Raw genomic sequence first — 15,448 nt, forward strand, 5'->3', positions numbered from 1 at the left:
GTGCGGTCCTTTAATCCCAGCTACTTGGGAGATCAGATAGGAGGATCTCAAATTCAAGGCCCACTTAAAAAGTCAGCCCAAGCAACTGAGATTCCGTGTTGAGGAGTCAGGGAGTATATACCTCAGTGGCAGAATGTTTGGCAAGCACACATAATGTTCAAGCTTCAATGTTCAGTCCTGGAGGCAGAAAGTTGTGCCTTGGAACCTACGGGATAGTGTTTCAGCAATGAGGCCTTTGGGGACACTGCTCACATTCAGTGGGGGAGAGAAGATCCCTCTGTCTACATTGCATGCCAGAACACAATCCCATTTGGGACAGAAACCTCCTCTGCAGCCACTGTCCTTATTGATTTCTCTTGAAAGGTTAAAAACCCAAACTAAACCCACAAAGCTGACTGCATTTTAAGTGTAAATATGGTAACAACAACAACAACAACAAAAAGCCCACACAATTTACTTTTAAGTCATTTATTTCGATAGAAATATTTCAGAAAACTGTTGTTAAATTCATTTTAGGTTAGCTTATGCAAACACACTGAAGATCACACACTCACTTCTGCATATTAAAATGAAACAAAAGCAGAGAGGAGCCAAGTTGCACATCACTCAAGGAGGTCACAGTGCAAGCGAATGCTTCATCATTAAGTACCTCAAGTTAACTGGAACACAGAATGAAAATGGCTTGTGGGTTTGTTTGTTTTTGTTTTGTATAGATTATTAGCTTTGGGTAATTATCTCTACAGATGTTTGAGTTCTTTCTTCTAGGTCCTTCAGTAGGCTGTCAAAGAACGAGCGTCAACAGCCAAGGTGCAGAGACACTTGAGAAACACTTCTGTGTCCCATCAGCTACCTTAGTCACACCTGTTAAATTAGTACTTCTTGGAATCCTATTGAGTAGTTCAGGTGACATCTTCAGGGACGTGACATTTTTTACTTGGCATATACATCTGAAATATCCTGCTGATATTTGGCATTTTCTGTCTTCTACCCTCAAGCGCTCTATGGACACCTGTAACTCTATTTTGCAGACCAACCGTCTGAAACCCCCAATGAACAGCTAGCCCTTCCCTTGTGTCTGTGTGTGTCTATCTATTCTCTAAGGACCCTGAAAACAGTGTTCCTACTCAGATGACGGTATCTCCCAGACTTCCAAGGTCTTAAGCAAGATGTTTCCAAACTCCGCCCTGGCTGAGTCTTCCCTCTGATTTATTATTAGTGCCGCTCCTTCCCTACTACTAATAAAGATTTTTCAAGTCAGCAGTAACAAGCCGGAGAAGGGACTGCTTGTTCATTCTGTCTCAAGTAGGAAACTGAAATAAGTTCCATTTCTGGCTCAACAGACTGCCATCACAGGACTTTAGTGACATCTCAACAACTCCTTCTGTGTGCATCTTACTCCTTTCGGATTTCCCCAACAGGCCTCATCATTAAACCTAAGCTCAAAACAACACAAATATATATACTCAGCTCGAGGGAGGTTCTTCAAAGCCAACATTAAGAGTGCTCATCAAAAGGCTGACTTGAGTGGCTCTATTTCTCACCTACCTGGACATGAGAGCAACAGGGTGGGGGAGGCTTATCTGAAAAAGAACTAAGATCTAAGATCAGAGGCCTGCAAGCATCCAAATGTCTGTAGTCTCCTATTTTACGACTGCCAGATTTAGTGGGTGGGGAGAGGGACAAGCACGGCCCTCAAGTCAGGGGGTTAGGTGGGCAGGTGGTCCCAGTCATCCTCAATGCCCTAACACTGACCTTCAGACCGCTAAGACACTGACCCAATTTCCCCAAACTATGGCTGGAGATAGGGAAAAAGAAATTGCTTTCACTGGGCTGAAGAGCTGGTGAGTATACATCTCTTCAGAAGATTCTCAAACTGGAATTTAGACACAAGCCATTTTTGAGAAGCAAATCCAAAAGGTACTTAAGTCATTTTGAAGTGGTTCATAGGCAATTTATCATCAATACTATTTAATAGCAATTCTTGTACCTCAGAGGCTTGAAGAAGCAATAACCCCACAGCTATAAAACCAGGATGGTACTATGTTTCTAAGAAATAATATAAAAGAAAATGAATGCAAGCCCTAAAAGGAGGCTTGTCAGACACACCCCAACCACTGCTAGCTGTCACCCCTCAAGCAGCAGTGGTCCTCACTGATGTTGCCCCGCACAGTGCAGCTCAGCATCCATTTCAAAAGGATCCAAGTCTTTCAAAAGCATTGTGGGCAGAGGATTCCTTCTGACTAAAGCCAATCTTCCAGTAAGCAATGCCAGTAACTCTTGTTTGCAGAAGGTTTGCATGATGGCTTGAAATCCAGCTAGAAAGGAATGTGCCTCAATAAACAGGAAGGGTGTGTTCTCTTAAAGGCCAATGAGTTAATAAATCGATTAGTACTGATTTCCAATCAATAGACTGCCTCAGTTTTAAAGGCATGTAATTTACAGATTTAACCTCAGAAGGCTTTCTGCTGAGGTCATTGGAGAGGTAATGCAGCCCCAGAGACTGACGAGGCTGTGTTCATCCTTGCTCCAACCATGGAGGGGCTGGCTAAGCATGGCTCATTCCTCCGGGATAACAATGTTCTTGTTGGGCTTCTAATAAGTCAAACTCTGCAGTTATGAACAGTATGACTCAACGTCAGGATCAAGAGCCTGTGCAGAAGGTGGCACAATGGTGGATGGTCCGGTTGACACAGAAAAATAACTGCTACGGGAACATAGGCCTACAAAGAGGGAAAAACACAATCGCAAGGTAGATCCTTTCTGAACTGTTTACACAAATATACACTGAACGAAACCAAACAGAAAGCTGTATCCCATCAATTCTTCTGATCCTTACAGTTTAGCCAGCATATTGAAATATTCTGAAAAGCAAGCACATGAAGCCCAAAATGGTGCTTGGGGCATTATGCAGTCATTGTTACAGGTACACTTTAAAAACAGACTTCTGAAAAATAAGCCTCTCTGTTTGAATCAGTTGTTAGATGAGAGATGGCTAGTACTACACACTATCACACCAGACCAAACAATATCCCAGTCGGTCTGCTTGTAAAGTTTAAATTTTAATCGAGTTTCTAAAAGAGTTCTCCTTGGCTATGAGAGAAACAAACGAGCTTTACTGTCTGTGGGAAATGAGCTGGTGAGAACTAATTTACACCTGAGGGGAAGCGTGATAGGATTCATTCTCCAGTAAGTAAAATACTCAAAGATTTAATAGAGTTTGGCAATGTTTTCTTTGCTTCAATTATAATCTGATACCATTTGGTGAATTACAGATAAAAAACAACCCACCTACTCTGATGCATCTCTCCCGGTTTCTAAAATCATCCTAAAAAGCAATGACCGACCTTTAGAGCCATCTCAAGGTAGAAAAATAGTTTTACTTTCAGCCAGGAGCCATGGTGCTAATAGGACCTGGCTGATCAAATCTAAATATGGTTCTCCCTCCACACACCCATACGTGTCCAGAGCTGGGTGCACCAAATACAACTCCCATCCCAGCCCTTTCTCTTTGGCAAAACTGTGAGGCTGGCTTCTGCAAGCTGCCCATCTCCCCAGACCTGATTCACCTACATTGTAACGGCTTTAGCATATTCATGACAAAGAAGTAATACAACAGCCACAGGGTTCTCATTCACAGTATCTCAAAAACAGTATGCATACGACTTAAAACATTGTTCTGGAGCAAAACAAACTAAGGGATTGCTTAAAAAAAAAAAAAAAAAAAAAAAGGCAAGATAAAAGTAAGACACACGGGGAAAGCCTGCGCTGTAGCCCCGCTGGCCACTGCAGATCTGTCTGCATATACTCAACACAACACGGGTTCGCTTAGACTGTTATCTGAAAAATCATTCTCTAACGGCAATATGTGCCTTTCCCTGCTTGTCAAGGAAGTCCCAAATAAGGTATTTCTGTCACAGGACATATTTGAATTATTCAAATTAGAAACACTCAGAAAAGGCTCTTCATTTTCTCTTGGACTAATTTCCTTTTTTTAGCTAATTACTGTAATTACTGTATAGACAGTATTTTCTAGTTAAGCTCAATGGGCTTGGTGATAAAATACTTCTAATAAAGTATACAATTCTTGAAGGACACAATGTGAGACATTTTACACGAGACCCAAAGAGCAGTTTGCTAGGAGGTGTCTGTCAGTCAAGGCCTTTGCACACGGAGCCACTGTAAAAGTGGGGACCCCGCAACAGTCAAGCGTTATTTTTGGTTAAAATTCTAAGCTATGTCAAGTCCAACATTCGTTTTAAAAATTAAATGTGTTATTGCCTAGGAGAGCTCTCTCCAATGCTTGGTCAGCTACTAACAAACATGGTTCTCACCCTGGGGACCGACAGTAACTTTCTGAATACAATGCTCTGGTATATCTTGTGAAGTCATACAAGAAAAGCTTTTATATTTCTAATTCCTAGAACTGCAAACTTTGCCTTTATTCTTCTTAAAATTGCTTTGTCTTACAATAAAATACATACATATACATGAAGAACCTTTTAAACAAGTATGCTTTTGAACCTCATACTGAACAACAAAAAAAAACTCAATAAAAAATAAGTCTGGCATACTGCACATTAAACACTGCAAGGGGCAACACCACGAGAAACACCAGGGTCTTCCCTGCGACACCCGTGGCTGGATAATCCACTTGACTTGAGAAAAGGCTACAGAAACCCGAGCTTGGGATCACCATGCTCCTATGCGGATTTGGGCCCAACAATGAATTCATACAGAAAGTTAAACTTTAACCCCGGTGTGTTCTGGAGCCTGCTGGCACGTGAACACTCAGCCTTTGTCCCTCCTGCAGGAAATCATGTTCCCCTTCTAGCACTCAATTCCAAACGGTAGTGTTTAAATGGATCCCTCAACCAAAGCGAGGCACGCCCTCCTTAGCTATCTACCCACAGCTTCCACAGCAGGTCCCTCCCAGGTCTTGCTGTGGGAATGTGAGGCAGCCACTGGCAGAGGCTGAACAGAACCTGCAGGGGATTTCTCATTGCACCTAAAACAGCTCCTGATGGAATCCATAAGAAATGTTTTTCCGTTTTAAAGTGTATCTAAAAAAGATGGTTTCCCCTCCAAAATTAGTACAAAGTTAAAAGAAATGCAAATTAGCTACAATTTATTCCAAGCACAGCACCGCCAGAAGACGCACACACACTATTTGGTGTCGGCTCTCCTCGCACTCTGTTAAGGCAGTGGTTTCCACAGGTCAGTTCGGAGAGAAGAAGCGCAGTTCATGGCAGTTTGCTTTGCAACTCCATCGTTTTTCTCTGGGAACATCTCACTTCATTCCCTGAAATTAGTGCTTTTGGTTCTGAGCTCCGGAGGCTGGGCTGGAGCCTGGGGGCTCTTCCTGGCACGGGATGGTGCGGCTGGGGCTCTCGGCAGGTCCCGGTTCCACACGGGAACAATAGCACTCCTCTTCTGTCTCAGGAGTTTACTCAAAAGTCATCAAGTTTGTAGGAACCTGAAAAATACAAGCAGCCCACACTGACGGCTACCACTCCATCCGACTGCTTAGCTGTTTCTAAGTCCCTGGATATATCTCTGTCACTGAATACCTCTGTCACAATGTCCTAAAGTGAATCACCCCTCAAATCCACTCTGTGGTGAGTGGGATTCTGTAACTTGAAATTTAGCACATAAATTTTATTATTATGTAATACATAAAATATAGTTTCCTATTAAATAATGTGTTTAAAATTTATATAAAATTTAACAAACCAAATTCAGCATTTATTTTGTCTTGTTATTTAGCCAAGCCCACATCACGCTGACCTATGCATCTTTCTTGAGACAGACTCAGCTTTTAGCCCAGGCCAGCCTTGAGCTTGGGAGTGCTGGGCACGAGCCACCACACGGTTTAAATGTCCTTCACAGGGAACTCGTTACAAGGTGCTTTGAGTGGTTTACAACAGTGAGTCTAGCATGCCACATCACTAGAAAATCACGGTTAATACGCTTTTCCAAGTTGATGTGCCTGGACAGGAGGAAGGACACAGAGTTTTTGTGCCTTACAGGGGCCTAATGGGTGTTTGCCAAAATAAATAAATGAATCAAAGAAATATGGCAAACCTTGTAGAACAGAATTCCATACAATTACCATCAATTAAAAAAGCTACACTGACTGTTTTATAGCAATCATGAAGGACTTTTCTATGAAAACTTCAGAAATACTAAAGAGTCAAATCTATTAGGAAAATTATCTGACACTTTCTGACTTAAAATATATGTAACAGTTTAGCACTTTGAGATTACACTGTATTTAGTTTGATTTCTTATTTGTCTGAATTAAAAGAATTACTGTGTTGGGGATGAAGCTCAGAGGCTTCAACACACTGGTCAAGTGTCTTCCCATGGGGCACAATTCCAGTCTCTAAAACTCAGGACTCTCTACCTAAGGGCTACTGAGTTTCATGGAGCTACTAGCACAGGCTTCCTAAGTGCTGGCAGAGCTGGTAGGTCAGTGGTCCCCTCCTCATCCATCTCACTGGCCAGCAGACTCTCTCTGAAACCTGTTAGCCTCTGGAGCTGCAGTCATAGGTAGTTGGGTCACTAGATATGGGTGATGGGACTTGAACTCTGGTCCGTACAAGAGCAGCAAGCATTCTTAGCCACGGGGCAATCTCCACCCTGACATGCTAGCTTTTGCATGGAGAATTCTACTAGATAATCTGCCTCTACTCTAGACACAGATATTCTAAAAACCTCTAGCTTTATCTGCACACTTGCTGTCCCCACACTGTCCCTCCACTCACCCTGTTCTTATGCAGCTTGTTCCTTCCAACCACTCACTTCAGCATCACTCTGGGAAGGCTCAGTCACACATTTACCCACCTGTCTCTCTCTCTCTAGTTTATAAACATAGTTTTGTTTACTTATGTCCTTCTTTCTTTTTTCTTTTCTTTTTTGAGACAGGGTTTCTCTGTGTAGCCCAGGCTGTCCTTGAACTCAGAAATCCACCTGCCTCTGCCTCCTGAGTGCCGGGATTAAAGGCGTGCACCACCTTATATCTTTAGTAGGTGTGCTCAGCTACTTGTATCTTTCTAAAATGATCTGTCTCTTAAACACATGAATAAAAATTTCTGAGGATGAGGAGGAGAAGGAGGAAGAAAAGGAGGAAGTGGAAGGGGAGGAAGAGGAGGAGAAGGAAGAGAATGAAGATGAAGAGGAGGAGGGGGAGAAGGAAGAGGGGCAGGAGGAGGAGATAGGGGAAGAGGAGGAGGAGGGGAGGAGGAGGAGGGTTCACCTGTTGCTTGTTACTCTGGCAGGCCGCGCTCAAGTGTTTAAACCACAGCATTGCATTCATCCTGCTGCCAGCTTGAAACTTGTATGAATTTCCTGTAATTGCCAAAAGCGAGTAAAAAATAATCAATTTAAAGACTATAACACAATATTCCTGCCAGATATGTAAGACTGAATGAAATATGACTACAGAGCTCAGTTTCAGAATTTCCCAATGGAAATTCTTATGCCATCTGCTCACAGGACCTAACATTTAGAAAGTCATATTTCTACCATGCATACAGTAAAAGTGATTATAGTTCCCTAAATGTTCATTAAAATAACTGGTCTGCAAAATACTGTCACCCCACACCTCTCTGTGTAGGGAGTGTGCGACTCTGCTCACGCCAGGCCTGAGCCCTGCTTCTCAATGCATCCTCTAATAGTAGTATGGAGGTTTCACCTGTTCATGATTCTATACATCTACCACTTAAATAGTCATTCCCAATTACATCAAACAGCCAGTTATATAACATCAACATTGTTAAGACATATGCCAAGTTATTACAAATGTTCAGATCTTCTGGGGGGGAGGGTCTCTTAGAAACTGGAAGCCAGGGCTTCCGACTTGCTAAGTGCTCTACCACTGAGCTTAAAATTTCCAGCTCCAGGGAGACAGCAAGTGTTTCTCTTTTAGGAAGTTACCCTGTGTGAACCTGGCAGCTCCAGTGTCTAATCTCATTCAACGTGAGACAAGACAGGAACGTGATGAGGGTGTTTTACACGGCTCCATAAAGTAATGAGGAAGGGGTGGGGCGAGCACTGATCTGTGAGCTGCAACGTGCTGAGCCCAGCTGTCTTCTTTTGTCACTCATCCCCTAGGATGCAGAGCCTGCACCCAGCAGTGCTCAGAGCCCTCTGAGAGGCTCCTGAAGCCTCCTCACCTGCAGAAGCTGCTGTCTTGTCTTCATGGGATGCTCAGAAACCATCTTAGTCCTGTTCTGTTTGCTGAATTCAGGTAAGTATTACTACTTAATCTGAACAGAGAAGTCTACAACTGCAACTTGTCAAGGCTACAATTTACACTAGTAAATACTGTTGCTTGTATGAACCATAAAAACTCGTGTACTCCGAAATAGTTCTATGAAGTTTGCTAAGAAGATGGAAGGAAACCAAAGAATTTGTTAATAAAACTCAATATCCCATTTTAAAAGTGCAATTTTATGCTGAGTAGCCATGAGATTCTACGGGACTGAGGCTTTAATTTAGAGAGCTGGGAGTAAGGTGTTCTTACTCTGTAAGCTGATTTACAGCCAATTTGGTGCAACTTTTTTCTTGCATCTACCATACAAATTAAATGTTTAATTTAAAATTATAATACATGAAAAGCTATTTGTTGATACAAAACTCACACCTGAACAGATGTAAATACTCAGTGGTGGAGTTGATTAAAGGTAATCTACTTCAGTAAGAGTTGCTAAGTGGACGATTTGGAACAGATGTGCAAGAATTCTCCAGATGGACTCGTACTCGTGGTGGCTGTCAGCAACAGCTGGCAGCTGCTGTGAAGGAAGAGGAGCAACCACTCGGGATCTTCGGGAGGAGCCTATGAGAGCCACCACGGGTGCCGCAGGCCAGGCAGCGGAACTCTGACAAGCCCACGCTCCAATTCTTCTCACCCACTTCCCAGACTCCTATGGTCAGTCCTAACGAATGTTTCTATATATTGTATGTAAGGTATTTTAGAATTGGATTTGAGCTAAGCAAGCAATAAAGCCACAATGAAAGTTATGGAAGGGCAACGGTAATTTTCAGAACTTGAGAATGATGTTACTGCTGGGTATAGATGACGAGGCACACTGCATTTACAGGTGGTGAGCATTTGTCCAAAGTATGGCATACAGACTCCATGATCTGGACTACTTTTAATTCAAGCTTAAAACACAATATGGCATAAAAGTCCTCCCAATAGATACAAGTCCTCAAATACTTCTCTGTTGATAATACAGCAGAAGCCGGATCAGGATCCGGAGTTAGGGTCTGCAGTACTTGACCCCAGTCTGTCTAACCGTTCACCTTTCTCGGAGTCAGTCAGCAGAAAGAGGTCTGGATGCTCTGGATCGTCAGCCATCATCACCATCCAGCCCACCACAGACACATTCTTATTTGACGTTGATTTGAACTGAGATGAGAGGAGCAGAGAAAACAGAGATGACCAGTGACTTTTATGTCCAGTTCTCAGTCAAAGTTACAAGTGTCAGGGAGCTTATCTCAGTGTGTCCACAGGAGATAAGCTGTGTGACTGGACGCTGGCTCAGGTCAGCTCCGCACGCCCTCTTAGGTAGCCACTCCACATTCCCGACAGGCATGCTGGGAATCTGCTGTCCCCAAACACCCGTGTGCCTTTAGCCTGAAAATTTCATGTGCTCGCGAGGCTATCAGATAATTCCTACTTGCATTTTGCAAAAGCAAGAGAGATTTAAAAAAAAAAAAAAAAGGGAGGTACTTTAGGAATGCTGGTTATTTTTATAGTTAACTATTCTTTCTCTTGAGAAAGGGGAGCTAAGAAGAGCAGAAAATGAGGTTAACCTCAGTAACAGAAATTAAAAGTGAATGTCTAAGTAGCAGCAACTCAATCCTAGCAGCATGTTAAAACAAACAAACCTGCCAGAAGTCACAGTACACAACAAAACAACGAACAACACTTCTACCATGACATTACTAGTGGAGTGTGCCTTGGTTTAATGAAGAACTTTTATTAATTAGAATAAGGACAAGCAAAAGACCTGCACAGGCATCAGGGAGAAGCAAACGCACAAGAAGGGTGAAGCTCACTAAATAGCCAACAGCACAGAATAAAGCTAGGCTTTATGCTATGGGCAGCAAAGACCAAAGGGAGCCAGCTTCATTCTTTCTAGTGACCAGGAACCGTAGTTTGCCCTTTATGGAAAAGCTTGGTATTTACACTCCTCAGGCTATACCCACAGAATCTGGACATAAAAACCCACAGCTTAAGGAATGGAGGCATTATGATAAGCTCATAGAATACAAGCCTATCCAACTGTGAAAAAAAATAAACGACAACGTCAGGCACCAACAGTGACTGTCAGCTCTTAGGAGTGCGCGAGCACGAGTACACGCATGCACGCATGCGGCTGGCTGGCTGTGGCGCTGCTCACCTTTAATCACTGCCTAGTTTATAGGAGTTTTAGGTCAGCCAAACTGGCATAGTGAGACCCTGTCTTCAAAAAGGGAGAGTGCACAGGTGCACATGTGACAGACATGCAACCCCAAGGTGAAGGAAAGCAGAGCGCTGACTACAATGGACTGCAAGATGATGCAGGTGAGGTAAGGTGCTACATCTTATTTGGGAAGGATGTAAGCATGTTTGCTCACTATCTTTTACAGCTGAAATTACTAAAAAGGAATGACTATAGTACCACAGTAATGTTAATGGCACAAAAAAATAAAAAAGAAAAAGAAAACCAGGAAGCTATAAAACTGACATTGAAAATACATTAGGATAGCACACTTGACAGCTGATAACTTTTTTAAAATACATTTTTTATTAGATATTTTCTTCATTTACATTTCAAATGTTATCCCCAAAGCCCCCTATACCCTCCCCCCATCCTGCTCCCCAACCCACCCACTCCCGCTTCCTGGCCCTGGCATTCCTCTGTGTTGGGGCATATGATCTTTGCAAGACAAGGGCTCCTCCTCCCATTGATGGACGACTAGGCCATCCTCTGACAGCTCGTAACTTAACTTCAAAATAAACTGCACAATTTACTAATTTGGGCTTCTTAACTTCTGCTGCACTGTCATGCAGTGTAGGCCCATAGTACAGAGGGATGAGCTATAAACAGTGACGGGCCTCAGTATGCTGAACCCTCAGGTCTGGAGTCAGTCGTGTGTGGGGAGGGATGCCTCTCCCCAACTCCATCCTATGCTTGCAAACAGGGCCTTTTTGTGCTGATACAGTTTCATGCTAACTGGATCTATTTATACTGTGATTTGTGTTTTTTTTTAAGCCGATCAATAACTTTCCTTGCTGTGGTAGTTTGAATGAAAACGACCCTATAGGCTCACAGGAACTGGCACCATTAGGAGGCGGGTCTTTGTTGGAGGAAGTGCGTTACTGGGGGGCGGGCTTTGAGGTCTCAGATGCTCAAGCCAGGCCTAGTGTTTCTCTCTTTTGTTGCCCATGGATCCAGATGCAGAACTCTCAGCTACCTTTCCAGCGCCATGCCTACCTCTGTGTCACCGAGCTTCCTGTCATTCAGATAATAGACTAAACCTCTGAAGTCTAAGCCAACCCTAACTAAATGTTTTCCTCTATAAGAGTTGACGTGGTCATGATGTCTCTTCCGAGCAATTAAAACCCTAAGACGACAATTACTGTTAATTATTTTATGTATTCTCAGATCTCTGCTATTGTAAACATTATAGAAGTATTCTTCTACCAACATCTCTGTTCACTTGTTCAAAGAACACACGTTTTCCTAGATGAGGAACTTTGATATTCAGGAAAGTACCAATGAGGCCTGCCTGCTTAACACACACACACACACACACACACACACACACACACACACACACGCGCACACACAGGCAACCTTATTTCCCAGCTGATGCAGGCTTAGTCTTTCCATCTCCCCAGTGAGCGAGCGTGTAACTAAGGAGGCTGGTTGGTTAGTGCGTTTTACCTTCTGCTCACTTCCTGCTCTACTCTCCTGGTTTATTACTTTATAAATATACAACTTTTCTTTTTCACACATTTCAAATTTTAACCAATCAAGCACATTTGTTGAATCATTATCATGTATTGATTTAAACATACCTCAATTTTTTGCAATGATTATACTTTACCTAAATCTTTTAATATCAGTATGTTTTCATTTTTAAATTTCAAAAAATAGCAATATAACAAAATAGTGCCCAATATAGGCATATGGCCGTCAAGTATCTTTCCTCTCGCCTTCATTTTTGAGACTAGGTCTCATAAGTAGCCCGTTAGCCTTGAACTCATGGTAATCTTTTCAGTCCCTCCCTAAGGTCCCAGTATGAGTCCTAAGTGGTCACCCCCAAACACATGCAAATAAGAGCAACACTAACTGGATTTGGCAGGTTGCATACCAAGGGTAGGGTGTATAAGTGTGTATATACAAAAGAAAATAATGTCATACAAGAGATATAAGAGGAGTTGGGCAGAAATAATTCACATAAAGTGTACTTGTACATTAAATTCTCAAATAAAAAACAGTGGGAAAGGTGGCTTCTGGGGGAAGAATGAGGGCTGGGGAGAGATGGGGAGGATAATCAACAAAACAAAACTTGTTTGAAATACCACAATAAAAGCTAACACTTGGTATACTATAAAACGTAATCATTCCATAAGTAAAGGCTATGTGCAGAGAAAGAGCATCAAGAGCTTCTAAAGGAACAGGGAAGGTAGGAAGCCGAGTGCAGTGCCCGCTCGCCTCCTCACTCCGCCATCTCTCAGGCCTGAGACAGAGTCTCCCTAAGTAGTCCCAGAACTCACTAGTGTGGCCTCAAACTCACAGAGGTCATAATTTCCCTGCCTTTGAGAGCTAGCATTAAAGGCATGTGCCTTCATGCCCAGGTGAGTAGAGAATTTCAGGTATTGTTTTCATTTCCATTTAAATAACAGGAACTGAGGCCGTGAGGCAAAGGTTTTGAGCCATGTTGTGACCCAAACTCATGGCTGAGAAAGGTCTGATGCTGTGATAGATATTTGTAAGCTGTCATTTTCACACTTGCAATGAAAAAACAGTGTTCAAAAAACTTGAAAACACACAAGTGACCCCAAGGCATTGCAGTGTGGCCCCTTACACACTCCAGAATGGCCCCTTACACACTGTCATGTGCTTGGCCCACGGAGTGGCACTATTAGGAGGTGTGGCCTTGTTGGAGTAGGTGCGTCACTGTGAGTGTCGGCTTTAAAACCCTGATCATAGCTGCCTGAAAGCCAGTCTCCTCCTCTTTGCCTTCAGAACAAGATGTAAAACTCTCAGCTCCTCCTGTACCATGCCTGTCTGGATACTGCCATGCTCCCACCTTGATGATAATGGATTGAACCTCTAAACCTGTAAGCCAGCCCCAATTAAATGTCGCCCCTTGTAAGAGTTGCCTTGGTGATGGCGTCTGTTCACAGCAGTAAAACCCTAAGACACACATTCCAGAGTGGCCCCTTAAACACATTTCCAACTCCAATACTGCACACCAGGAGGAAGCACGAGAGTTGGTGGGTGAGAAACGTGGTCCCATGTCCTACTAGGGAGGGGTGTTTTCTTTACAACCAGGAAGAGGTTGTGAAACAAAGCTAAGGATTTTGAGGAGGAATACTCACATGCTTTCTTTCTGTAGCCTTCAGAGATTTGGCGGCATAGTAAAAAAGCTGTGTTCCACACAAGGCTGCCCAATACTTTGTCCAAGATGCTACCTGTGGAGGATAAACACACGGGTAACTACTGAAAGACCCTGGCTTCCCTTTCTTTGTGACAGCACTCTACTCTCATTTTAGCTATTGGAGTTGCAAGTTCAGAGGCAGGTTACAGCACTTCTGATATCTGCATCTTAGATACCCCCCCCCATCATGTTCAGTGAACATATGTTAGTGTGGATCCAGTAATTCTTCAAGAATCCTGTAACTTTTAGGGAGACAGTAAAGTGCTTGCTTGGTGTGCATGCACAAGGGCCTGGGTTCGGAACCCCAGCATGTAAAAGCTGGGTGTAGAAGCTGGGTGTATCTGAGGCACACACAGACAACAGACTCCTGGCCATCCAGTGATCTTGTGGTTGGTTCAGTGAGACCCTGTCTCAAAAAATAAGGGGGTAGTGATGAAGAAGACCCTGATACTGGCCAACTGCATGCAGAATTGTGCATTTATATGCACATAAGTACGCACAAGCACAAACTCATGAATATGTACATAGACGCAGACGTCAGATCACTACTCAATATTACTCTGTAGTGCCATCACCTTCTTGCCCCAATCCCATGTCCTTTCTCCACTCTTCCCAGCTGGTCTACACCTCACAGGCAGGCACTCCATCTAGTCTCTCACACCTTCACCCCATGCCCTCGCCTCTCCTGATGAAATTGGGACCTCTAGTTGTATCTGGTTTCTTGGCACCATATTATAGGAGCAGAGTATCACAGGAGGAAACACAGTTGTGCCACTGGTAAGAGTGACTAAAGTTTATCAATCTCTTAGTATTTTTTTTCTTTATTTTTTACTCCATTAAAACACTGTACTCTTTCTCTATAGACAACGATTACATACCCACTCCTCAAAGTTTTATTATATTCTCCTATCATGTCATTCTATAACTCCTGTACAAAACAAAGTCTGGCTTTAAAAAAAAAAAACTCATGGTTTCCAGCACACGTCCTGCCTCACAAACACCGCAGCAGCAGCCTTCTCTCTTGCTAAGAGAATCTCATCAATGCTGATCTATTGAAGACAAACTCAATTGTTTACTTTTTTTTTCTTTTTCTTTGTTTTCTTTTGAGACAGGGTTTCTCTGTATAGCCCTGGCTGTCCTGGAACTCACTCTGTAGACCAGGCTGGGCTTGAACTCGGAGATTCTCCTGCTTCTGCCTCCCAAATGCTGGGATTAAAGGTGTGCGCCACTACTGCTCAACAGTAGCAAACCTGATGTTAATTTTTAGGAGTAAACCTAATGCCATTAATGTTTTATTCAAAGAGGACGGCTGAGGTAGAAACAGCTTCTGGTTCTCACCTCAGCTAACTCTTCATCTACCAGTCATTTGTAGTAAAGAGACAAACTTTCCTTAGTCTACCCTGGTGCTAAGAAAGCCAAACTTTCTCTCTGTACTAAAGGCTCCTCCCATGAACTTTGTCTCTAGCATGCCGATTGTTTGGAGAACATTTAGAATTGGGATTCTGTTTTACATGAAAAAATACTGTATTACAAAGTTTAAATGAACTGATGGAACAAAATTGGTCAAATTCCATTTCTCAGCATGTACACAGCACCACCTGCCAAAACTACAACAAAGGTCAAGTCCAAAGTCCATACACAGGTCTGGGAACCTTGCCTTCTGGCTTCTGTAGCTCCACTTCAAGCTAACTTGTTATCTGAAGGTATGTCGACCCAGAACATAGTTTTTACGGTTAGAAGCTCACCCTGAGAAAGGTTCAGGGCTATACTGGGAACCCAAACACCC

At 43.0% G+C, this 15,448-nt stretch overlaps 1 protein-coding gene across 6 annotated transcripts in view; it reads right to left on the bottom strand.

Moving 5' to 3' along the window:
• Nucleotides 1–452: 452 nt before the first annotated feature.
• Nucleotides 453–15,448, bottom strand: part of Ralgps2 (Ral GEF with PH domain and SH3 binding motif 2) — a 136,565-nt gene continuing 121,569 nt past the window's right edge. For 5 of the 6 annotated variants that reach the window (XM_021173203.1, XM_021173192.1, XM_029474569.1 and 2 more), the window contains 4 exons: nt 13,604–13,696; nt 9,307–9,412; nt 7,256–7,347; nt 453–5,473 (listed from right to left, as the gene is read on the bottom strand). In XM_021173203.1, coding sequence (XP_021028862.1) covers nt 5,444–5,473; nt 7,256–7,347; nt 9,307–9,412; nt 13,604–13,696 — 321 coding nt within the window. In that variant the 3' untranslated portion in view covers nt 453–5,443. The remainder of the gene's footprint in view (nt 5,474–7,255; nt 7,348–9,306; nt 9,413–13,603; nt 13,697–15,448) is intronic. The other variant, XR_003836002.1, reaches the window with a different exon arrangement.

This window comes from Mus caroli, chromosome 1 (assembly GCF_900094665.2).
Source record: "Mus caroli chromosome 1, CAROLI_EIJ_v1.1, whole genome shotgun sequence".
Lineage (NCBI taxonomy): Eukaryota > Metazoa > Chordata > Mammalia > Rodentia > Muridae > Mus > Mus caroli.